Source organism: Panulirus ornatus, chromosome 55, assembly GCF_036320965.1.
Source record: "Panulirus ornatus isolate Po-2019 chromosome 55, ASM3632096v1, whole genome shotgun sequence".
Lineage (NCBI taxonomy): Eukaryota > Metazoa > Arthropoda > Malacostraca > Decapoda > Palinuridae > Panulirus > Panulirus ornatus.
This window is the reverse complement of record NC_092278.1, coordinates 24,515,647-24,541,869: the sequence shown is the minus strand read 5'-3', so window position 1 is coordinate 24,541,869 and position 26,223 is coordinate 24,515,647. Positions and strand designations below refer to the sequence as shown.

The 26,223-nt window shown below is 41.3% G+C and overlaps 1 protein-coding gene across 2 annotated transcripts in view; it reads right to left on the bottom strand.

The window, feature by feature from the left end:
- Positions 1 to 1,737: 1,737 nt before the first annotated feature.
- Positions 1,738 to 26,223, bottom strand: part of LOC139765591 (protein tumorous imaginal discs, mitochondrial) — a 40,475-nt gene continuing 15,989 nt past the window's right edge. The window contains exons 8-9 of one of the 2 annotated variants that reach the window (XM_071693225.1): positions 26,031 to 26,190; positions 1,738 to 3,510 (exon numbers count right to left, since the gene is read on the bottom strand). In XM_071693225.1, coding sequence (XP_071549326.1) covers positions 3,507 to 3,510; positions 26,031 to 26,190 — 164 coding nt within the window. In that variant the 3' untranslated portion in view covers positions 1,738 to 3,506. The remainder of the gene's footprint in view (positions 3,511 to 26,030; positions 26,191 to 26,223) is intronic. The other variant, XM_071693223.1, reaches the window with a different exon arrangement.

Here is a 26,223-nt window from a genome sequence, read left to right as displayed (position 1 = left end):
ATACTTGCTGCCTTCATCCATTCCCATTGCTACCCCGCCACACATGAAATGTCATCCCCTTCCCCCTGCCGTGCACATTAGGTAGTGCTAGGAAAGGACAACAAAAGTCACATTTGTTCACAGTCTCTAGTTGTCATGTGTAATGCACCAAAACCACAGTTCCCTTTCCACATCCAGGCCCCACAAAACTTTCCATGCTTTACCCCAAATGCTTCACATGCCCTGGTTCAATCCAATGATAGCAAGTCGACCCCAGTATACCACATCGTTCCAATTCACTCTATTCCTTGCACGCCTTTCACCCTCCTGTATGTTCAGGCCCCGATCGCTCAAAATCTTTTTCACTCCATCTTTCCACCTCCAATTTGGTCTCCAACTTCTCATCATTCCCTCCACCTCTGACACATATATCGTCTTTGTCAATCTTTCCTCACTCATTCTTTCCATGTGACCAAACCATGTCAGTAAACCCTCTTCTGCTCTCTCAACCACACTCTTTTCATTACCACACATCTCTCTTACCCTTTGATTACTCACTTGATCAAATCACCTCACACCACATATTGTCCTCAAACATCTCATTACCAACACATCCACCCTCCTCTGCACAACCCTATCTATAGCCCATGACTTGCAACCATACAAATTTGTTGGAACCATTATTCACTTCAAACATACCCATTTTTGCTCTCTGAGATAACATTCTCGCCTTCCACACATTCTTCAACGCTCCCAGAACCTTCGCCCCCTCCCCACCCTGTGACTCACTTCCACTTCCATGGTTCCATCCGCTGCTAAATTCACTCTCAGACATCTAAATCACTTCACCTCCTCCCGTTTTTCTCCATTCAAACTTACCTCCCAGTTGACTTGTCCCTCAACCCTACTGAACCTAATAACCTTGCTCTTATTCACATTTACTCTCAGCTTTCTTCTTTCACATACTTTACCAAACTCAGTCACTGCAGTTTCTCACCCGAATCAGCCACCAGCACTGCATTATCAGTGAACAACAACTGACTCACTTCCCAAGCCCTCTCATCCACAACAGACTGCATACTTGCCCCTCTCCCCAAAACTTTTGCATTCACCGCCCTAACAACCCCATCCATAAACAAATCAAACAACCATGGAGACATCAGGCACCCTGGCTGCAAACCGACATTCACTGAGAACCAATCACTTTCCTCTCTTCCTACTCGTACACATGCCTTACATCCTTGATAAAAACTTTTCACTGCTTCTAGCAACTTATCTCCCACACCATATGCTCTTAATACCTTCCACAGAACATCTCTATCAACTCTATCATATGCATTCTCCAGATCCATAAATGCTACATACATTTCTATTTATAATTTTATATTCACTAATTCATCAGAATTTTATTCAATTTGCATTCATCAAAATTTGTATATTAATTTGTAAATTAGCTGCCTGTATTAATAATTACATCATAATCTCTGGGTATCCAGTGTTTTTCTCATTAAAATATTGGTGGTTCTTCAAACCTATGTCAAACTAATTTGAACAATCAATCATTGTGCCAGGAATAACCTGTGAAGTGCATCTACTGATGAGGAGGGGTTGTCTTAGCTAGCCAATTTCACAATGGTTCTCCATAAGTTCAGCCCTATACCTTTTCCCCTTCAAGAAAAAATGGACTTGCTCCATTACTTTCACAACTTCAGTTGTTTACCGTTACATTACAAAAGGAAAAAACAAATAAAACTGCTATTACAAGGTAAATTTTAAGACCATACCTGTATGTACAATGCACTGGAATCCTATATAACTGCACATGCAGTTTGAACCATAAATAACAGGAAAATATTGCCTTGACAACAATTAGATGTCCACCAAGACACAAGTAAGCTGTTCCTGGCATTCATCATTAGAGATGTTCTTTTTCTTAATAATCAATCTTCTTACACTGCAAGAAGCAGATAGTAATACCAGGGAATTACAAAAACAGGTTTACACTGCATGATAAAGAACAGAAGGGTGAATACCACAGAAAAAGACATGAAATTAATAACCATAAAGAGAAGACAGACACATAGACCCCAGTGAAGTTAATTTCTATTCCATAATCATGCTCATTTATAGATGTCAACGTTAGCAATGACTATAAAGCCATCTGTAATCTATAAGTATCACAGACTGTTGCTCCGTGGGCTTTCTCATATCAAGAAACCCCACTTTTAAAGATATGTTTATGAAGAACTTGCCCATTTCCAGATAATTCTATGGTTTCTGAAACAAACATACCAAACAGTTTAACATTCAAAAGTCAGGCATATATTTTGTAACCCAACAATATGACCAAAACACAGAAAGAAAGCTTGATATAAAATATTTGAAGCACATATACCTTGTACAAGTTTACAATGTATTTCTTAATAGGAAGACCATATAAAAATATTTCATTTGTTTAATAATCTAAGGAACCAAATAAAATTATGAATGACTGTTTCATAATTGGTAATTTTTCTAAAAACAATATTAAGACATTTGCTTTACACAAGTTAGAGTTTAAGCCTTAATCTAAAATAAATGTGTTACAAACAAAATACGAATTTCATGGTGCCATAAACAATTGAAGTTATAATTGAAGATATGGAGAATGGTGTAACTGTATAACTCTTCTGAAGTACACTTTACCACTTTCACCCTTGAAAAGATAAGCTCACACATCACAGGAATATACTCAGATTTCTTTATGTAGTGTAGTCATATCCCAGAAAAATCCATGTATAACACTGTAATACCAGAGCAATAATCTCCATAACCCTTATTCTTTAAAGGCAATAGGGGCTTCAGTGTATTCATTTTGTTTTACAAGTTTGATCTCAAAATAATTCCCCGTGACATCATGGCCTGCTGAGTTGTATCTTCAGTATGGATAAAAAAAACTCACCTGTCATTGAATCTTGTACTAAACTTTAATTTTCAAGAGATAAGTGTCAATTTATAAACAGATAGCTACTCTCAAAACCTAGAGTTTCTCTTCAAAGTACTCACAGCCAAGCAAAGTCTAAACATACTTTTCTGGAGGACATATTTACTGTGAGAAATTATTAGAACATATGCACTTGTAATAAGAGGTTGCTTAGTCTTACGATGAAACACCATCAAAGTACATGCTCAACATAAAGCATCCATCATATTCAGGTAAAAATTAACTGATAAGATGACTACAGGCATCATCCCTAGTGAATATGCCATATCTAGAGCATGATATCTGTCTCTCCTTATGATTATTGTTCTGTAACTTCCTGACAAGCTGTTAATAATATTCTGTTAATCCCCCTTTACAGTGGCATCATTTCTCACTTCATACTCTGTTCCCTTTTTTCTTCATTTTTCGTGTATCTGTTTGCCTTGTGTCCTGTGCGGCATCCTCAACATCATCAGCAACTTTTCGAGCAATTACATCCTCAACATTTCCGTGAAGTATGTTTCGGATTTGTCCCAATATCTCACTCTCCTCAACTGCAATATGTTTACCTGTGAGAAAGAAGGAGGCTTGTATCTATGGAGTATACATACATTATATATATATATATTTTTTCATACTATTCGCCATTTCCCGCGATAGCGAGGTAGCGTTAAGAACAGAGGACTGGGCCTTTGAGGGAATACCCTCACCTAGCCCCCTTCTCTGTTCCTTCTTTTGGAAAATTTGTCGCTGTCTCCCGCATTAGCGAGGTAGCACAAGGAAACAGACGAAAGAATGGTCCAACCCACCCACATACACATGTATATACATACAAGTCCACATATACATACCTATACATCTCAACGTATACATATATATACACACACAGACATATACATATATACACATGTACATAATTCATACTGTCTGCCTTTATTAATTCCCATCGCCACCAAACCACACATGAAATAACAACCCCCTACCCCCGCATGTGCACGAGGTAGCGCTAGGAAAAGACAATAAAGGCCACATTCGTTCACACTCAGTCTCTAGCTGTCATGTATAATGCACCAAAACCACAGCTCCCTTTCCACATCCAGAACATCCCCACAGAACTTTCCATGGTTTACCCCAGACGCTTCACATGCCCTGGTTCACTCAACTGACAGCACACCCACCCTGGTATACCACATCAATCCAATTCACTCTGTTCCTTGCACGCCTTTCACCCTCCTGCATGTTCACGCCCCGATCACTCAAAATCTTCTTCACTCCATCTTTCCACCTCCAATTTGGTCTCCCACTTCTCCGTGCTCCCTCCACCTCTGACACATACATCCTCTTTGTCAATCTTTCCTCACTCATTCTCTCCATGTGACCATACCATTTCAAATCACCCTCTTCTGCTCTCTCAACCACACTCTTTTTATTACCACACATCTCTCTTACCCTTTCATTACTTACTTATATATGTGTATATATGTATATGTCTGTGTATGTATATGTATGTATATGTATGTATGTATATGTATGTATACAAAGATAGGGGAGAAAGAATACTTCCCACGTATTCCCTGCGTGTCGTAGAAGGCGACTAAAAGGGAAGGGAGCGGGGGGCTGGAAATCCTCCCCTCTCGTTTTTTTTTTTTCTTTTTTTAATTTTCCAAAAGAAGGAACAGAGAAGAGGGCCAGGTGAGGATATTTCCTCAAAGGCCCAGTCCTCTGTTCTTAACGCTACCTCGCTGTCGCGGGAAATGGCGGATAGTATGAAAAAAAAAAAGAAATGTATAGGTATGCACATGTGCATGTATGTGGGTGGGTTGGGCCATTCTTTCATCTGTTTCCTTGTGCTACCTCGCTAATGTGGGAGACAGCAACTAAGTATAATTATTTTTTTTTATATTATACTTTGTCGCTGTCTCCCGCGTTTGCGAGGTAGCGCAAGGAAACAGACGAAAGAAATGGCCCAACCCACCCCCATACACATGTATATACAGACGTCCACACACGCAAATATACATACCTACACAGTTTTCCATGGTTTACCCCAGACGCTTCACATGCCCTGATTCAATCCACTGACAGCACGTCAACCCCGGTATACCACATCGCTCCAATTCACTCTATTCCTTGCCCTCCTTTCACCCTCCTGCATGTTCAGGCCCCGATCACACAAAATCTTTTTCACTCCATCTTTCCACCTCCAATTTGGTCTCCCACTTCTCCTCGTTCCCTCCACCTCCGACACATATATCCTCTTGGTCAATCTTTCCTCACTCATTCTCTCCATGTGCCCAAACCATTTCAAAACACCCTCTTCTGCTCTCTCAACCACGCTCTTTTTATTTCCACACATCTCTCTTACCCTTACGTTACTTACTCGATCAAACCACCTCACACCACACATTGTCCTCAAACATCTCATTTCCAGCACATCCATCCTCCTGCGCACAACTCTATCCATAGCCCACGCCTCGCAACCATACAACATTGTTGGAACCACTATTCCTTCACACATACCCATTTTTGCTTTCCGAGATAATGTTCTCGACTTCCACACATTCTTCAAGGCTCCCAGAATTTTCGCCCCCTCCCCCACCCTATGATCCACTTCCGCTTCCATGGTTCCATCCGCTGCCAGATCCACTCCCAGATATCTAAAACACTTTACTTCCTCCAGTTTTTCTCCATTCAAACTTACCTCCCAATTGACTTGACCCTCAACCCTACTGTACCTAATAACCTTGCTCTTATTCACATTTACTCTTAACTTTCTTCTTTCACACACTTTACCAAACTCAGTCACCAGCTTCTGCAGTTTCTCACATGAATCAGCCACCAGCGCTGTATCATCAGCGAACAACAACTGACTCACTTCCCAAGCTCTCTCATCCCCAACAGACTTCATACTTGCCCCTTTCCAAAACTCTTGCATTCACCTCCCTAACAACCTCATCCATAAACAAATTAAACAACCATGGAGGCATCACACACCCCTGCTGCAAACCTACATTCACTGAGAACCAATCAGTTTCCTCTCTTCCTACACGTACACATGCCTTACATCCTATATAAAAACTTCTCAATGCTTCTAACACCTTGCCTCCCACACCATATATTCTTAATACCTTCCACAGAGCATCTCTATCAACTCTATCATATGCCTTCTCCAGATCCATAAATGCTACATACAAATCCATTTGCTTTTCTAAGTATTTCTCACATACGTTCTTCAAAGCAAACACCTGATCCACACATCCTCTACCACTTCTGAAATCACACTGCTCTTCCCCAATCTGATGCTCTGTACATGCCTTCACCCTCTCAATCATTACCCTCCCATATAATTTACCAGGAATACTCAACAAACTTATACCTCTGTAATTTGAGCACTCACTCTTATCCCCTTTGCCTTTGTACAATGGCACTATGCATGCATTCCGCCAATCCTCAGGCACCTCACCATGAGTCATACATACATTAAATAACCTTACCAACCAGTCAATAATACAGTCACCCCCTTTTTTAATAAATTCCACTGCAATACCATCCAAACCTGCTGCCTTGCCGGCTTTCATCTTCTTTTCTTTCAAACTATTCGCCATTTCCTGTGTTAGCAAGGTAGCATTAAGAACAGAGGACTGGGCCTCCAAGGGAATATCCTCACCTGGCCCCCTTCTCTCTTCCTTCTTTTGGAAAATTACAATATAGAAAAACAAATGGATTTGTATGTAGCATTTATGGATCTGGAGAAGGCATATGATAAAGTTGATATAGATGCTCTGCGGAAGGTATTAAGAATATATGGTGTGGGAGGCAAGTTGTTAGAAGCAGTGAAAAGTTTTTATCGAGGATGTAAGGCATGTGTACGTGTAGGAAGAGAGGAAAGTGATTGGTTCTCAGTGAATGTAGGTTTGCGGCAGGGGTGTGTGATGTCTCCATGGTTGTTTAATTTGTTTATGGACGGGGTTGTTAGGGAGGTGAATGCAAGAGTTTTGGAAAGAGGGGCAAGTATGAAGTCTGTTGTGGATGAGAGAGCTTGGGAAGTGAGTCAGTTGTTGTTCGCTGATGATACAGCGCTGGTGGCTGATTCATGTGAGAAACTACAGAAGCTGGTGACTGAGTTTGGTAAAGTGTGTGAAAGAAGAAAGTTAAGAGTAAATGTAAATAAGAGCAAGGTAATTAGGTACAGTAGGGTTGAGGGTCAAGTCAATTGGGAGGTAAATTTGAATGGAGAAAAACTGGAGGAAGTAAAGTGTTTTAGATATCTGGGAGTGGATCTGGCAGCGGATGGAACCATGGAAGCGGAAGTGAATCATAGGGTGGGGGGGGGCGAAAATCCTGGGAGCCTTGAAGAATGTGTGGAAGTCGAGAACATTATCTCAGAAAGCAAAAATGGGTATGTTTGAAGGAATAGTGGTTCCAACAATGTTGTATGGTTGCGAGGCGTGGGCTATGGATAGAGTTGTGCGCAGGAGGATGGATGTGCTGGAAATGAGATGTTTGAGGACAATGTGTGGTGTGAGGTGGTTTGATCAAGTAAGTAACGTAAGGGTAAGAGAGATGTGTGGAAATAAAAAGAGCGTGGTTGAGAGAGCAGAAGAGGGTGTTTTGAAATGGTTTGGGCACAAGGAGAGAACGAGTGAGGAAAGATTGACCAAGAGGATATATGTGTCGGAGGTGGAGGGAACGAGGAGAAGTGGGAGACCAAATTGGAGGTGGAAAGATGGAGTGAAAAAGATTTTGTGTGATTGGGGCCTGAACATGCAGGAGGGTGAAAGGAGGGCAAGGAATAGAGTGAATTGGAGCGATGTGGTGTACCAGGGTTGACGTGCTGTCAGTGGATTGAATCAAGGCATGTGAAGCGTCTGGGGTAAACCATGGAAAGCTGTGTAGGTATGTATATTTGCGTGTGTGGACGTATGTATATACATGTGTATGGGGGTGGGTTGGGCCATTTCTTTCGTCTGTTTCCTTGCGCTACCTCGCAAACGCGGGAGACAGCGGCAAAAAAAAAAAAAAAAAAAAAATATATATATATATATATACACAGTAAAATGTTATCATTTCACATTGTAATTGAAATGAACGCTAACGAAAAATAGTTTCTGAGAAAAGTAAAATGCAACGAGATTCTCAACACCATATGCATAAAAATGTCTATCACTTAAAAGTGATAACAAAAATGGACATGCAGAAAACATTTCATCCAAATCGGAGCAATATTGAGGATATATTTCTATCTTTTATATGCATTTAAGTGATATGCAATAACTATGTATAAAACTTTTGTCAACTACTTATTCAATAACCATCAAAGTGATTATATCAATACCTGAACAACAAAATGGACAAACAGAAAATTAGATAGTACATTGGCTGGCCTCCATAATCCCTAAAAAAGTAACATGGGAGCAACAGAAGGCTTCTAACAATTACTGATAATTCTCTACTATGAGTTACATTTACAGTACACAGAATTTAGTGGTCTGAGACAGAGTCTTTATATCCAAAGTATCCTTCAAAGGTACCAACTTTCCATTTCATCTTTCTGTGTATTTGCTTAAGTAACCTCATTTTTTTTCATGTATATATATATATATGTGTGTGTGTGCGTGTATATATGAGTGGATGGGCCACTCTTTGTCTGTTTCCTGTTTTTCATGTGTAGCAGGGTGGTGACAGGGATGGGTAAAGGTAGCAAGTATGAATATGTACATGTGTATATATGTCTGTGTATGTATTGAAATTGAAATGTATAGGTATGTATATGTGCATGTGCAGGTGTTTATGTATATACATGTGTATTTGGGTGGTTTGAGCCATTCTTTTGTCTGTTTCCTTTCGCTACGTCACTAACATGGAAGAGAGCGCTAAGTATGATAAAAAATAAATAAAAAAATATATATGTATGTATGTAGGAGTGTATGGGTTTATATATATATATATATATATATATATATATATATATATATATATATATATATATATATATATATATATATTATTTTTTTTTTATTATACTTTGTCGCTGTCTCCCGCGTTTGCGAGGTAGCGCAAGGAAACAGACGAAAGAAATGGCCCAACCCCCCCCCATACACGTATATACATACGTCCACACACGCAAATATACATACCTACACAGCTTTCCATGGTTTACCCCAGACGCTTCACATGCCTTGCTTCAATACACTGACAGCACGTCAACCCCGGTATACCACATCGCTCCAATTCACTCTATTCCTTGCCCTCCTTTCACCCTCCTGCATGTTCAGGCCCCGATCACACAAAATCTTTTTCACTCCATCTTTCCACCTCCAATTTGGTCTCCCTCTTCTCCTTGTTCCCTCCACCTCCGACACATATATCCTCTTGGTCAATCTTTCCTCACTCATCCTCTCCATGTGCCCAAACCACTTCAAAACACCCTCTTCTGCTCTCTCAACCACACTCTTTTTATTTCCACACATCTCTCTTACCCTTACGTTACTCACTCGATCAAACCACCTCACACCACACATTGTCCTCAAACATCTCATTTCCAGCACATCCATCCTCCTGCGCACAACTCTATCCATAGCCCACGCCTTGCAACCATACAACATTGTTGGAACCACTATTCCTTCAAACATACCCATTTTTGCTTTCTGAGATAATGTTCTCGACTTCCACACATTCTTCAAGGCCCCCACGATTTTCGCCCCCTCCCCCACCCTATGATCCACTTCCGCTTCCATGGTTCCATCCGCTGCCAGATCCACTCCCAGATATCTAAAACACTTCACTTCCTCCAGTTTTTCTCCATTCAAACTCACCTCCCAATTGACTTGACCCTCAACCCTACTGTACCTAATAACCTTGCTCTTATTCACATTTACTCTTAACTTTCTTCTTCCACACACTTTTCCAAACTCAGTCACCAGCTTCTGCAGTTTCTCACATGAATCAGCCACCAGCGCTGTATCATCAGCGAACAACAACTGACTCACTTCCCAAGCTCTCTCATCCCCAACAGACTTCATACTTGCCCCTCTTTCCAAAACTCTTGCATTTACCTCCCTAACAACCCCATCCATAAACAAATTAAACAACCATGGAGACATCACACACCCCTGCCGCAAACCTACATTCTTTGAGAACCAATCACTTTCCTCTCTTCCTACACGCACACATGCCTTACATCCTCGATAAAAACTTTTCACTGCTTCTAACAACTTTCCTCCCACACCATATATTCTTAATACCTTCCACAGAGCATCTCTATCAACTCTATCATATGCCTTCTCCAGATCCATAAATGCTACATACAAATCCATTTGCTTTTCTAAGTATTTCTCACATACATTCTTCAAAGCAAACACCTGCTCCACACATCCTCTGTATATATATATATATATATATATATATATATATATATATATATATATATATATATATATATTTTTTTTTGCCGCTGTCTCCCGCGTTTGCGAGGTAGTGCAAGGAAACAGACGAAAGAAATGGCCCAACCAACCCCCATACACATGTATATACATACGTCCACACATGCAAATATACATACCTACACAGCTTTACCCCAGACGCTTCACACGCCCTGATTCAATCCACTGACAGCATGTCAACCCCGGTATACCATATCGATCCAATTCACTCTATTCCTTGCCCTCCTTTCACCCTCCTGCATGTTCAGGCCCCGATCACACAAAATCTTTTTCACTCCATCTTTCCACCTCCAATTTAGTCTCCCACTTCTCCTCGTTCCCTCCACCTCTGACACATATATCCTCTTGGTCAATCTTTCCTCACTCATTCTCTCCATGTGCCCAAACCATTTCAAAACACCCTCTTCTGCTCTCTCAACCACACTCTTTTTATTTCCAAACATCTCTCTTACCCTTACGTTACTTACTCGATCAAACCACCTCACACCACACATTGTCCTCAAACATCTCATTTCCAGCACATCCACCCTCCTGCACACAACTCTATCCATAGCCCACGCCTCGCAACCATACAACATTGTTGGAACCACTATTCCTTCAAACATACCCATTTTTGCTTTCCGAGATAACGCTTCACATGCCCTGATTCAATCCACTGACAGCACGTCAACCCCGGTATACCACATCGATCCAGTTCACTCTATTCCTTGCCCGCCTTTCACCCTCCTGCATGTTCAGGCCCCGATCACTCAAAATCTTTTTCACTCCATCTTTCCACCTCCAATTTGGTCTCCCACTTCTCCTCGTTCCCTCCACCTCTGACACATATATCCTCTTTGTCAATCTTTCCTCACTCATTCTCTCCATGTGCCCAAACCATTTCAAAACACCCTCTTCTGCTCTCTCAACCACGCTCTTTTTATTTCCACACATCTCTCTTACCCTTACATTACTTACTCGATCAAACCACCTCACACCACACATTGTCCTCAAACATCTCATTTCCAGCACATCCACCCTCCTGCACACAACTCTATCCATAGCCCATGCCTCACAACCATACAACATTGTTGGAACCACTATTCCTTCAAACATACCCATTTTTGCTTTCCGAGATAATGTTCTCGACTTCCACACATTCTTCAAGGCTCCCAGGAGCCACAGGTTTCTAACCCTTTCCATGTCAAGTATCCTTTCTAGGTCTCTGGAATGTCTTGTGCTCTCCTTGGATTAAATAATAGCTTTTCACGTCAGTTCTAGGGGGGAAAAAGCAACAAGAGCTTTAACATCATGAAACAACTCTTCATGGAATCATCAAACCCCATAAGAAATGACACATAGTGAAACTGTTGATAATGATTTGCTCTATCTTTGGTGCTATTTCACTAATGCATGACCAAGTTTGGCCTCCATGAACAACCAAGGTGGTACCCTCAACTGACTGATTAACATGCTGGCATATTCAGCCTTTCATAAGCAGGTTGAAGGAAACAGGAGCAGACAAACAACTGCAACCTTTAACCTAAGGATACGACTGTCATTCTAAAACAGAAGCTAACAAGCTATTCTCCATCAGGTATATCAATAACACTAGAATCACTGAAAAGGTCAATAAATTCAGGAGATTCCCAGAGGAATTACAAATTGATCCATATTTCCTTTCTTTACAGAGAATTGACCAATATTCATAATAAAACATTTACTACTCTAAAAGAAATGATAATATACTTTACATTTTCAACTTAGTTGTCATGTGCCAAATAAATACAAAATATAATGTGAGGTCACTTTGGGGGTATCCAACTTTTAGTAGCATGGCAACAGGTGGATCACTGTATACAGCTTACAAAACCCCTGGAATAGCCCTTGGTATATACATACCATCAACATGAAAACCCCTCCCATTTATAGTATTACAGCCGATTTCTCTTATATCACTTCCAATGATGGTATACCTTACAGATTTCTTTTCTAAAATTTCTCTTTATAAATATGATATACAATTTCCCAAAACAAAGCTGGTAATATAAAGAAAACTCATAATATAATTTCATTTGCAACTTAAACTGACCATACTCCCTACAAATCAAAAGCAGTGGCCAAAAGAAACAATTAAATCTGAATACTGATGAAGGTTTCAAACAAATCCAAAATAGTATGGACAAAGAATATACATATTAGTATTCATTTTTTTTTATCATACTTTGTCGCTGTCTCCTGCGCTAGCAAGGTAGCACAAGGAAACAGACGAAAGAATAGCTGAACCCACCCACATACACATGTATGTACATACACATCAACACACGCACATATGCATACTTATACATCTCAACGTATACATATATATGCACACACAGAAATATCATATACACATGTACATAATTCATACTCTCTGCCCTTATTCATTCCCATTGCCACCTCTCCACACATGAAATAACATCCCCCTCCCCCGCAAGTGCACGAGGTAGCGCTAGGAAAAGACAACAAAAGCCACATTCGTTCACACTCAGTCCCTAGCTGTCATGTATAATGCACCAAAACCACAGCTCCCTTTCCACATCCAGGACCCACAGAACTTTCCATGGTTTACCCCAGCTGCTTCACATGCCCTGGTTCAATCCACTGACAGCACGTCGACCCCGGTATACCACATCATTCCAATTCACTCTATTCCTTGCACGCCTTTCACCCTCCTGCACGTTCAGGCCCCGATCACTCAAAATCTTTTTCACTCCATCTTTCCACCTCCAATTTGGTCTCCCACTTCTCCTCGTTCCCTCCACCTCTGACACATATATCCTCTTGGTCAATCTTTCCTCACTTATTCTCTCCATGTGACCAAACCATTTCAATACACCCTCTTCTGCTCTCTCAACCACACTCTTTTTATTACCACACATCTCTCTTACCCTTTCATTACTTACTCGATCAAACCACCTCACACCACATGTTGCCCTCAAACATCTCATTTCCAACACATTCGCCCTCCTCTGCACAACCCTATCTATAGCCCACGCCTCACAACCATATAACATTGCTGGAACCACTATTCCTTCAAACATACCCATTTTTGCTTTCTGAGATAATGTTCTTGCCTTCCACATTTTTCAACGCTCCCAGAACTTTCGCCCCCTCCCCCACCCTGTGACTCACTTCCGCTTTCATGGTTCCATCCACTGCCAAATCCACTCCCAGATATCTAAAACACTTCACTTCCTCCAGTTTTTCTCCATTCAAACTTACCTCCCAACTGACCTGTCCTTCAACCCTACTGTACCTAATAACCTTGCTCTTATTCACATTTACTCTCATCTTTCTTCTTTCACAAACTTTACCAAACTCAGTCACCAGCTTCTGTAGTTTCTCACATGAATCAGCCAACAGCACTGTATCATCTGCGAACAACAACTGACTCACTTCCCAAGCCCTCTCATCCACAACAGACTCCATACTTGCCCTTCTCTCTAAAACTCTTGCATTCACCTCCCTAACAACCCCATCCATAAACAAATCAAACAACCATGGAGGCATCATGCACCCCTACCGCAAACCGACATTCACTGGGAGCCAATCACTTTCCTCTCTCCCTACTTGTGCACATGCCTTATATCCTTGATAAAAACTTTTCACTTCTAGCAACTTACCTCCCACACCATATACTCTTAATACCTTCCACAAAGCATCTCTATCAACTCTATCATATGCCTTATCCAGATCCATGAATGCTACATACAAATCCATCTGTTTTTCTAAGTATTTCTCACATACATTCTTCAAAGCAAACACCTGATCCACACATCCTCTACCACTTCTGAAATCACACTGCTCTTCCCCAATCTGATGCTCTGTACATGCCTTCACCCTCTCAATCATTACCCTCCCATATAATTTACCAGGAATACTCAACAAACTTATACCTCTGTAATTTGAGCACTCACTCTTATCCCCTTTGCCTTTGTACAATGGCACTATGCATGCATTCCGCCAATCCTCAGGCACCTCACCATGAGTCATACATACATTAAATAACCTTACCAACCAGTCAATAATACAGTCACCCCCTTTTTAATAAATTCCACTGCAATACCATCCAAACCTGCTGCCTTGCCGGCTTTCATCTTCTTTCTTTCAAACTATTCGCCATTTCCTGTGTTAGCAAGGTAGCATTAAGAACAGAGGACTGGGCCTCCGAGGGAATATCCTCACCTGGCCCCCTTCTCTCTTCCTTCTTTTGGAAAATTACAATATAGAAAAACAAATGGATTTGTATGTAGCATTTATGGATCTGGAGAAGGCATATGATAGAGTTGATATAGATGCTCTGTGGAAGGTATTAAGAATATATGGTGTGGGAGGCAAGTTGTTAAAAGCAGTGAAAAGTTTTTATCGAGGATGTAAGGCATGTGTACGTGTAGGAAGAGAGGAAACTGATTGGTTCTCAGTGAATGTAGGTTTGCGGCAGGGGTGTGTGATGTCTCCATGGTTGTTTAATTTGTTTATGGACGGGGTTGTTAGGGAGGTGAATGCAAGAGTTTTGGAAAGAGGGGCAAGTATGAAGTCTGTTGGGGATGAGAGAGCTTGGGAAGTGAGTCAGTTGTTGTTCGCTGATGATACAGCACTGGTGGCTGATTCATGTGAGAAACTACAGAAGCTGGTGACTGAGTTTGGTAAAGTGTGTGAAAGAAGAAAGTTAAGAGTAAATGTAAATAAGAGCAAGGTAATTAGGTACAGTAGGGTTGAGGGTCAAGTCAATTGGGAGGTAAATTTGAATGGAGAAAAACTGGAGGAAGTAAAGTGTTTTAGATATCTGGGAGTGGATCTGGCAGCGGATGGAACCATGGAAGCGGAAGTGGATCATAGGGTGGGGGGGGCGAAAATCCTGGGAGCCTTGAAGAATGTGTGGAAGTCGAGAACATTATCTCAGAAAGCAAAAATGGGTATGTTTGAAGGAATAGTGGTTCCAACAATGTTGTATGGTTGCGAGGCGTGGGCTATGGATAGAGTGCGCAGGAGGATGGATGTGCTGGAAATGAGATGTTTGAGGACAATGTGTGGTGTGAGGTGGTTTGATCAAGTAAGTAACGTAAGGGTAAGAGAGATGTGTGGAAATAAAAAGAGCGTGGTTGAGAGAGCAGAAGAGGGTGTTTTGAAATGGTTTGGGCACATGGAGAGAACGAGTGAGGAAAGATTGACCAAGAGGATATATGTGTCGGAGGTGGAGGGAACGAGGAGAAGTGGGAGACCAAATTGGAGGTGGAAAGATGGAGTGAAAAAGATTTTGTGTGATCGGGGCCTGAACATGCAGGAGGGTGAAAGGAGGGCAAGGAATAGAGTGAATTGGATCGATGTGGTATACCGGGGTTGACGTGCTGTCAGTGGATTGAATCAATGCATGTGAAGCGTCTGGGGTAAACCATGGAAAGCTGTGTAGGTATGTATATTTGCGTGTGTGGACGTATGTATATACATGTGTATGGGGGTGGGTTGGGCCATTTCTTTCGTCTGTTTCCTTGCGCTACCTCGCAAACGTGGGAGACAGCAAAAAAAAAAAAAAAAAAAAAAAAAAAAAAAAAATATATATATATATATATATATATATATATATATATATATATATATATATATGGATAGAGTTGTGCGCAGGAGGATGGATGTGCTGGAAATGAGATGTTTGAGGACAATGTGTGGCGTGAGGTGGTTTGATCGAGTAAGTAACGTAAGGGTAAGAGAGATGTGTGGAAATAAAAAGAGCGTGGTTGAGAGAGCAGAAGAGGGTGTTTTGAAATGGTTTGGTCACATGGAGAGAATGAGTGAGGAAAGATTGACCAAGAGGATATATGTGTCGGAGGTGGAGGGAACGAGAAGAGGGAGACCAAATTGGAGGTGGAAAGATGGAGTGAAAAAGATTTTGTGTGATCGGGGCCTGAACATGCAGGAGGGTGAAAGGAGGGCAAGGAATAGAGTGAATTGGAGCGATGTGGTATACCAGGGTTGACGTGCTGTCAGTGGATTGAATCAAGGCATGTGAAGCGTCTGGGGTAAACCATGGAAAGCTGTGTAGGTATGTATATTTGCGTGTGTGGACGTATGTATATACATGTGTATGGGGTGGGTTGGGTCATTTCTTTCGTCTGTTTCCTTGCGCTACCTCGCAAACGCGGGAGACAGCGGCAAAAAAAAAAAAAAAAAAAAAAAAATAAATATATAATATATATATATATATATATATATATATATATATATATATAAAAAATATATATATATATATAAAAAAATATATATATATATATATATATATATATATCCCTGGGGATAGGGGAGAAAGAATAATTCCCACGTATTCCCTGCGTGTCGTAGAAGGCGACTAAAAGGGCAGGGAGCGGGGGGCTGGAAATCTTCCCCTCTCGTGTTCCCCCCCCCCCCCCCCCCCCCCCCCCCCCAAAAGAAGGAGCAGAGAATTGGGCCAGGTGAGGGTATTCCCTCAAGGCCCAGTCCTCTGTTCTTAATGCTACCTCGCTAATGCGGGAAATGACGAATAGTTTGAAAGAAAAAAAAAATATATATATATACACAGTAAAATGTTATCATTTCACATTGTAATTGAAATGAACGCTAACGAAAAATAGTTTCTGAGAAAAGTAAAATGCAACGAGATTCTCAACACCATATGCATAAAAATGTCTATCACTTAAAAGTGATAACAAAAATGGACATGCAGAAAACATTTCATCCAAATCGGAGCAATATTGAGGATATATTTCTATCTTTTATATGCATTTAAGTGATATGCAATAACTATGTATAAAACTTTTGTCAACTACTTATTCAATAACCATCAAAGTGATTATATCAATACCTGAACAACAAAATGGACAAACAGAAAATTAGATAGTACATTGGCTGGCCTCCATAATCCCTAAAAAAGTAACATGGGAGCAACAGAAGGCTTCTAACAATTACTGATAATTCTCTACTATGAGTTACATTTACAGTACACAGAATTTGGTGGTCTGAGACAGAGTCTTTATATCCAAAGTATCCTTCAAAGGTACCAACTTTCCATTTCATCTTTCTGTGTATTTGCTTAAGTAACCTCATTTTTTTTCATGTATATATATATATATATATGTGTGTGTGTGCGTGTATATATGAGTGGATGGGCCACTCTTTGTCTGTTTCCTGTTTTTCATGTGTAGCAGGGTGGTGACAGGGATGGGTAAAGGTAGCAAGTATGAATATGTACATATGTATATATGTCTGTGTATGTATTGAAATTGAAATGTATAGGTATGTATATGTGCATGTGCAGGTGTTTATGTATATACATGTGTATTTGGGTGGTTTGAGCCATTCTTTTGTCTGTTTCCTTTCGCTATGTCACTAACATGGAAGAGAGCGCTATGATAAAAAATAAATAAAAAAATATATATGTATGTATGTAGGAGTGTATGGGTTTATATATATATATATATATATATATATATATATATATATATATATATATATATATATATATATATATATATTATTTTTTTTTTATTATACTTTGTCGCTGTCTCCCGCGTTTGCGAGGTAGCGCAAGGAAACAGGCGAAAGAAATGGCCCAACCCCCCCCCATACACGTATATACATACGTCCACACACGCAAATATACATACCTACACAGCTTTCCATGGTTTACCCCAGATGCTTCACATGCCTTGCTTCAATACACTGACAGCACGTCAACCCTGGTATACCACATCGCTCCAATTCACTCTATTCCTTGCCCTCCTTTCACCCTCCTGCATGTTCAGGCCCCGATCACACAAAATCTTTTTCACTCCATCTTTCCACCTCCAATTTGGTCTCCCTCTTCTCCTTGTTCCCTCCACCTCCGACACATATATCCTCTTGGTCAATCTTTCCTCACTCATCCTCTCCATGTGCCCAAACCACTTCAAAACACCCTCTTCTGCTCTCTCAACCACGCTCTTTTTATTTCCATACATCTCTCTTACCCTTACGTTACTCACTCGATCAAACCACCTCACACCACACATTGTCCTCAAACATCTCATTTCCAGCACATCCATCCTCCTGCGCACAACTCTATCCATAGCCCACGCCTCGCAACCATACAACATTGTTGGAACCACTATTCCTTCAAACATACCCATTTTTGCTTTCCGAGATAATGTTCTCGACTTCCACACATTCTTCAAGGCCCCCAGGATTTTCGCCCCCTCCCCCACCCTATGATCCACTTCCGCTTCCATGGTTCCATCCGCTGCCAGATCCACTCCCAGATATCTAAAACACTTCACTTCCTCCAGTTTTTCTCCATTCAAACTCACCTCCCAATTGACTTGACCCTCAACCCTACTGTACCTAATAACCTTGCTCTTATTCACATTTACTCTTAACTTTCTTCTTCCACACACTTTTCCAAACTCAGTCACCAGCTTCTGCAGTTTCTCACATGAATCAGCCACCAGCGCTGTATCATCAGCGAACAACAACTGACTCACTTCCCAAGCTCTCTCATCCCCAACAGACTTCATACTTGCCCCTCTTTCCAAAACTCTTGCATTTACCTCCCTAACAACCCCATCCATAAACAAATTAAACAACCATGGAGACATCACACACCCCTGCCGCAAACGTACATTCACTGAGAACCAATCACTTTCCTCTCTTCCTACACACACACATGCCTTACATCCTCGATAAAAACTTTTCACTGCTTCTAACAACTTTCCTCCCACACCATATATTCTTAATACCTTCCACAGAGCATCTCTATCAACTCTATCATATGCCTTCTCCAGATCCATAAATGCTACATACAAATCCATTTGCTTTTCTAAGTATTTCTCACATACATTCTTCAAAGCAAACACCTGCTCCACACATCCTCTGTATATATATATATATATATATATATATATATATATATATTTTTTTTGCCGCTGTCTCCCGCGTTTGCGAGGTAGTGCAAGGAAACAGACGAAAGAAATGGCCCAACCAACCCCCATACACATGTATATACATACGTCCACACATGCAAATATACATACCTACACAGCTTTACCCCAGACGCTTCACATGCCCTGATTCAATCCACTGACAGCATGTCAACCCCTGTATACCATATCGATCCAATTCACTCTATTCCTTGCCCTCCTTTCACCCTCCTGCATGTTCAGGCCCCGATCACACAAAATCTTTTTCACTCCATCTTTCCACCTCCAATTTAGTCTCCCACTTCTCCTCGTTCCCTCCACCTCTGACACATATATCCTCTTGGTCAATCTTTCCTCACTCATTCTCTCCATGTGCCCAAACCATTTCAAAACACCCTCTTCTGCTCTCTCAACCACACTCTTTTTATTTCCAAACATCTCTCTTACCCTTACGTTACTTACTCTATCAAACCACCTCACACCACACATTGTCCTCAAACATCTCATTTCCAGCACATCCACCCTCCTGCGCACAACTCTATCCATAGCCCACGCCTCGCAACCATACAACATTGTTGGAACCACTATTCCTTCAAACATACCCATTTTTGCTTTCCGAGATAACGCTTCACATGCCCTGATTCAATCCACTGACAGCAAGTCAACCCCGGTATACCACATCGATCCAGTTCACTCTATTCCTTGCCCGCCTTTCACCCTCCTGCATGTTCAGGCCCCAATCACTCAAAATCTTTTTCACTCCATCTTTCCACCTCCAATTTGGTCTCCCACTTCTCCTCGTTCCCTCCACCTCCGACACATATATCCTCTTTGTCAATCTTTCCTCACTCATTCTCTCCATGTGCCCAAACCATTTCAATACACCCTCTTCTGCTCTCTCAACCACGCTCTTTTTATTTCCATGCCCAAACCATTTCAATACACCCTCTTCTGCTCTCTCAACCACGCTCTTTTTATTTCCACACATCTCTCTTACCCTTACATTACTTACTCGATCAAACCACCTCACACCACACATTGTCCTCAAACATCTCATTTCCAGCACATCCACCCTCCTGCACACAACTCTATCCATAGCCCATGCCTCACAACCATACAACATTGTTGGAACCACTATTCCTTCAAACATACCCATTTTTGCTTTCCGAGATAATGTTCTCGACTTCCACACATTCTTCAAGGCTCCCAGGAGCCACAGGTTTCTAACCCTTTCCATGTCAAGTATCCTTTCTAGGTCTCTGGAATGTCTTGTGCTCTCCTTGGATTAAATAATAGCTTTTCACATCAGTTCTAGGGGGGAAAAAGCAACAAGAGCTTTAACATCATGAAACAACTCTTCATGGAATCATCAAACCCCATAAGAAATGACACTTATAGTGAAACTGTTGATAATGATTTGCTCTATCTTTGGTGCTATTTCACTAATGCATGACCAAGTTTGGCCTCCATGAACAACCAAGGTGGTACCCTCAACTGACTGATTAACATGCTGGCATATTCAGCCTTTCATAAGCAGGTTGAAGGAAACAGGAGCAGACAAACAACTGCAACCTTTAACCTAAGGATACGACTGTCATTCTAAAACAGAAGCTAACAAGCTATTCTCCATCAGGTATATCAATAACACTAGAATCACTGAAAAGGTCAATAAATTCAGGAGATTCCCAGAGGAATTACAAATTGATCCATATTTCCTTTCTTTACAGAGAATTGACCAATATTCATAATAAAACATTTACTACTCTAAAAGAAATGATAATATACTTTACATTTTCAACTTAGTTGTCATGTGCCAAATAAATACAAAATATAATGTGAGGTCACTTTGGGGGTATCCAACTTTTAGTAGCATGGCAACAGGTGGATCACTGTATACAGCTTACAAAACCCCTGGAATAGCCCTTGGTATATACATACCATCAACATGAAAACCCCTCCCATTTATAGTATTACAGCCGATTTCTCTTATATCACTTCCAATGATGGTATACCTTACAGATTTCTTTTCTAAAATTTCTCTTTATAAATATGATATACAATTTCCCAAAACAAAGCTGGTAATATAAAGAAAACTCATAATATAATTTCATTTGCAACTTAAACTGACCATACTCCCTACAAATCAAAAGCAGTGGCCAAAAGAAACAATTAAATCTGAATACTGATGAAGGTTTCAAACAAATCCAAAATAGTATGGACAAAGAATATACATATTAGTATTCATTTTTTTTTATCATACTTTGTCGCTGTCTCCTGCGCTAGCAAGGTAGCACAAGGAAACAGACGAAAGAATAGCTGAACCCACCCACATACACATGTATGTACATACACGTCAACACACGCACATATGCATACTTATACATCTCAACGTATACATATATATGCACACACAGAAATATCATATACACATATACATAATTCATACTCTCTGCCCTTATTCATTCCCATTGCCACCTCTCCACACATGAAATAACATCCCCCTCCCCCGCAAGTGCACGAGGTAGCGCTAGGAAAAGACAACAAAAGCCACATTCGTTCACACTCAGTCCCTAGCTGTCATGTATAATGCACCAAAACCACAGCTCCCTTTCCACATCCAGGACCCACAGAACTTTCCATGGTTTACCCCAGCTGCTTCACATGCCCTGGTTCAATCCACTGACAGCACGTCGACCCCGGTATACCACATCGTTCCAATTCACTCTATTCCTTGCAAGCCTTTCACCCTCCTGCACGTTCAGGCCCCAATCACTCAAAATCTTTTTCACTCCATCTCTCCACCTCCAATTTGGTCTCCCACTTCTCCTCGTTCCCTCCACCTCTGACACATATATCCTCTTGGTCAATCTTTCCTCACTTATTCTCTCCATGTGACCAAACCATTTCAATACACCCTCTTCTGCTCTCTCAACCACACTCTTTTTATTACCACACATCTCTCTTACCCTTTCATTACTTACTCGATCAAACCACCTCACACCACATGTTGCCCTCAAACATCTCATTTCCAACACATTCGCCCTCCTCTGCACAACCCTATCTATAGCCCACGCCTCACAACCATATAACATTGCTGGAACCACTATTCCTTCAAACATACCCATTTTTGCTTTCTGAGATAATGTTCTTGCCTTCCACATTTTTCAACGCTCCCAGAACTTTCGCCCCCTCCCCCACCCTGTGACTCACTTCCGCTTTCATGGTTCCATCCACTGCCAAATCCACTCCCAGATATCTAAAACACTTCACTTCCTCCAGTTTTTCTCCATTCAAACTTACCTCCCAACTGACCTGTCCTTCAACCCTACTGTACCTAATAACCTTGCTCTTATTCACATTTACTCTCATCTTTCTTCTTTCACAAACTTTACCAAACTCAGTCACCAGCTTCTGTAGTTTCTCACATGAATCAGCCAACAGCACTGTATCATCTGCGAACAACAACTGACTCACTTCCCAAGCCCTCTCATCCACAACAGACTCCATACTTGCCCTTCTCTCTAAAACTCTTGCATTCACCTCCCTAACAACCCCATCCATAAACAAATCAAACAACCATGGAGGCATCATGCACCCCTACCGCAAACCGACATTCACTGGGAGCCAATCACTTTCCTCTCTCCCTACTTGTGCACATGCCTTATATCCTTGATAAAAACTTTTCACTTCTAGCAACTTACCTCCCACACCATATACTCTTAATACCTTCCACAAAGCATCTCTATCAACTCTATCATATGCCTTATCCAGATCCATGAATGCTACATACAAATCCATCTGTTTTTCTAAGTATTTCTCACATACATTCTTCAAAGCAAACACCTGATCCACACATCCGCTACCACTTCTGAAACCACACTGCTCTTCCCAATCTGATGCTCTGTAAATGCCTTCACCCTCTCAATCAATACCCTCCCATATAATTTCCCAGGAATACTCAACAAACTTATATCTCCGTAATTTGAACACTCACCTTTATCCCCTTTGGCTTTGTACAATGGCACTATGCATGCATTCCACCAATCCTCAGGCACTTCACCATGAACCATATACATTGAAAACCCTCAACAACCAATCAACAACACAGTCAACCCCTTTTTAACAAAGTCCACTGCAATACCATCCAAACCCGCCGCCTTGCCGGCTTTCATCTTCCGCAAAGCTTTCACTACCTCTTCTCTGTTTACCAAACCATTCTCCCTGACCCTCTCACTTCGCACACCACCTCGACCAAAACACTCTATATCTACCAATCTGTCATCAAACGCATTCAACAAACCTTCAAAATACTCACTCGATCTCCTTCTCACTTCACCACTACATTTTACTACCTCCCCATTAACCCCCTTCACCAATCTTCCCATTTGTTCTCTAGTCTTACACACTTTATTTACCTCCTTCCAAAACATCTTTTTCTTCTCCCTAAAATTTAAGGATACTCTCACCCTAACTCTCATTTGCCCTCTTTTTCACCTCTCGCACCTTTCTGTTGACCTCCTGCCTCTTTCTTTTATTCATCTCCCAGTCTTTTGCACTATTTCCCTGCGAAAATCATCCAAATGCCTCTCTCTTCTCTTTCACTAACAATCTTACTTCTTCATCCCACCACTCACTACCCTTTCTTATCTGCCCCCCTCCCAACTTTCTCATGCCAAAGGCATCTTTTGTGAAAGTCATCACTGCTTCCCTAAATACATCCCATTCCTGCCCCACTCCCCTTACATCATTTGGTCTCACCTTTTTCCATTCTACACTCAATCTCTCCTGGTACTTCCTCACACAAATCTCCTTTCCAAGCTCACTTACTCTCACCTCTCTCTTCACCCCAACATTCTCTCTTCTTTTCTGAAAACCTCTACAAATCTTCACCTTCAACTCCACAAGATAACGACCAAACATCCCTCCAGTTGCCCCTCTCAGCACATTAACATCCAAAAATCCCTCTTTCACGCGCCTGTCAGGTAACACGTAATCCAATAATGCTCTCTGGCCATCTCTCCTACTTACACATGTATACTCATGTATATCTCTCTTTTTAAACCAGGTATTCCCAATCACCAGTCCTTTTTCAGCACCTTAATCTACAAGCTCTTCACCATTTCCATTTACAACACTGAACACCCCATGAACACCTATTATTCCTTCAACTGCCACATTACTCATCTTTGCATTCAAATAACTCATCAATATAACCCAGTCTCAGGCATCAAAGCTGCTAACGCACTCAGCTGCTCCCAAAACACTTGCCCCTCATGATCTTTCTTCTCATGACCAGATGCATAGGCACCAATAATCACCCATCTCTCTCCATCAACTTTCAGTTTTACCCATATCAATCTAGACTTTACTTTCTTACACTATCACATACTCCCACAACTCCTGATTCAGGAGTAGTGCTACTCCTTCCTTTGCTCTTGTCCTCTCACCAATCCCTGACTTTACTCACAAGACATTCCCAAACCACTCTTCCCCTTTACCTTTGAGCTTCATTTCACTCAGAGCCAAAACATCCAGGTTCCTTTCCTCAAACATACTACCTATCTCTCCTTTTTTATCATCTTGGTTACATCCACACACATTTAGACACCCCAATCTGGGCCTTCGAGGAGGATGAGCAATCACCGCATGACTCCTTCTCCTGTTTCTCTTTTAAGAAAGTTAAAATACAAGGAGGGGAGGGTTTCTAGTCCCCTGCACCTGTCCCCTTTAGTCGCCTTCTATGACATGTGGGGAATGTGTGGGAAGTATTCTTTCTTCCCTATATATATTTATATTTCTTTTTTATTATACTTTCACGCTGTCTTCTGCATTAGCGAGGTAGCGCAAGGAAACAGATGAGGAATGACCCAACCCACCTACATACACATGTACATACATAAATGCCCACAAAAGCACATATACATACCTATACATTTCAACATACACATACATATACATACACAGACATATACATATATACACATGTACATATTCATACATGCTGCCTTTATTCATTCCCGTCGCCAACCTGCCTCACATGAAATGACACCCCCCCTCCCCTGGCATGTGCACGAGGTAGCGCTAGGAAAAGACAACAAAGGCCACATTCGTTCACACTCAGTCTCTAGCTGTCATGTATAATGCACCGAAACCACAGCTCCCTGTTCCACATCCAGGCCCCACAAAACTTTCCATTGTTTACCCCAGACACTTCACATGCCCTGGTTCAATCCACTGAGAGCACGTCGACCCTGGTATACCACATTGTTCCAATTCACTCTATTCTTTGCACGCATTTCACCCTCCTGCATGTTCAGGCCCCGGTCACTCAAAATCTTTTTCACTTCATCCCTCCACCTCCAATTTGGTCTCCCACTTCTTGTTCCCTCCATCTCTGACACAGAGGAAGTAGCCCATAAGGGAAAAGGAAGTCTTGAAAGCAATGCACCACAGAAAGCAAACTGAAAATCTAAAAATTGTTCCGTACTAAATATAAAGCATGTGTGATAGCTTTGGGAGGATGAAGTATGAAATGTGGCCAAGAGAGACAATCATCAAAAGAGAGAAAAGAAAATGTTTATTCCCAAGAACACTGCAGTTTTTGTCCACAACAGCATTTCTATGAGGACCTGAAGTCAGCCAATCTACTACATACAACAACAACCTCTAAAATTATCATTTAGTCAACAAAATTAACCCTACCCAAAAATTGCACGTTTAATTTTGGTCAAGAGACCCTCGTCTGAATCTTCCTGGAGCCCAGAAGAGGCAGTGTGTGATTGTGAGCCTCGCTGGGCCGCAGATCGAGGGTCTCCCGAGGATCTCATCTGTGCTGCCTGTTCTTCATAGGCCTGCTTCCGTCCTGTAGGAAACAGGAGGAGTCACTTACTCTTCT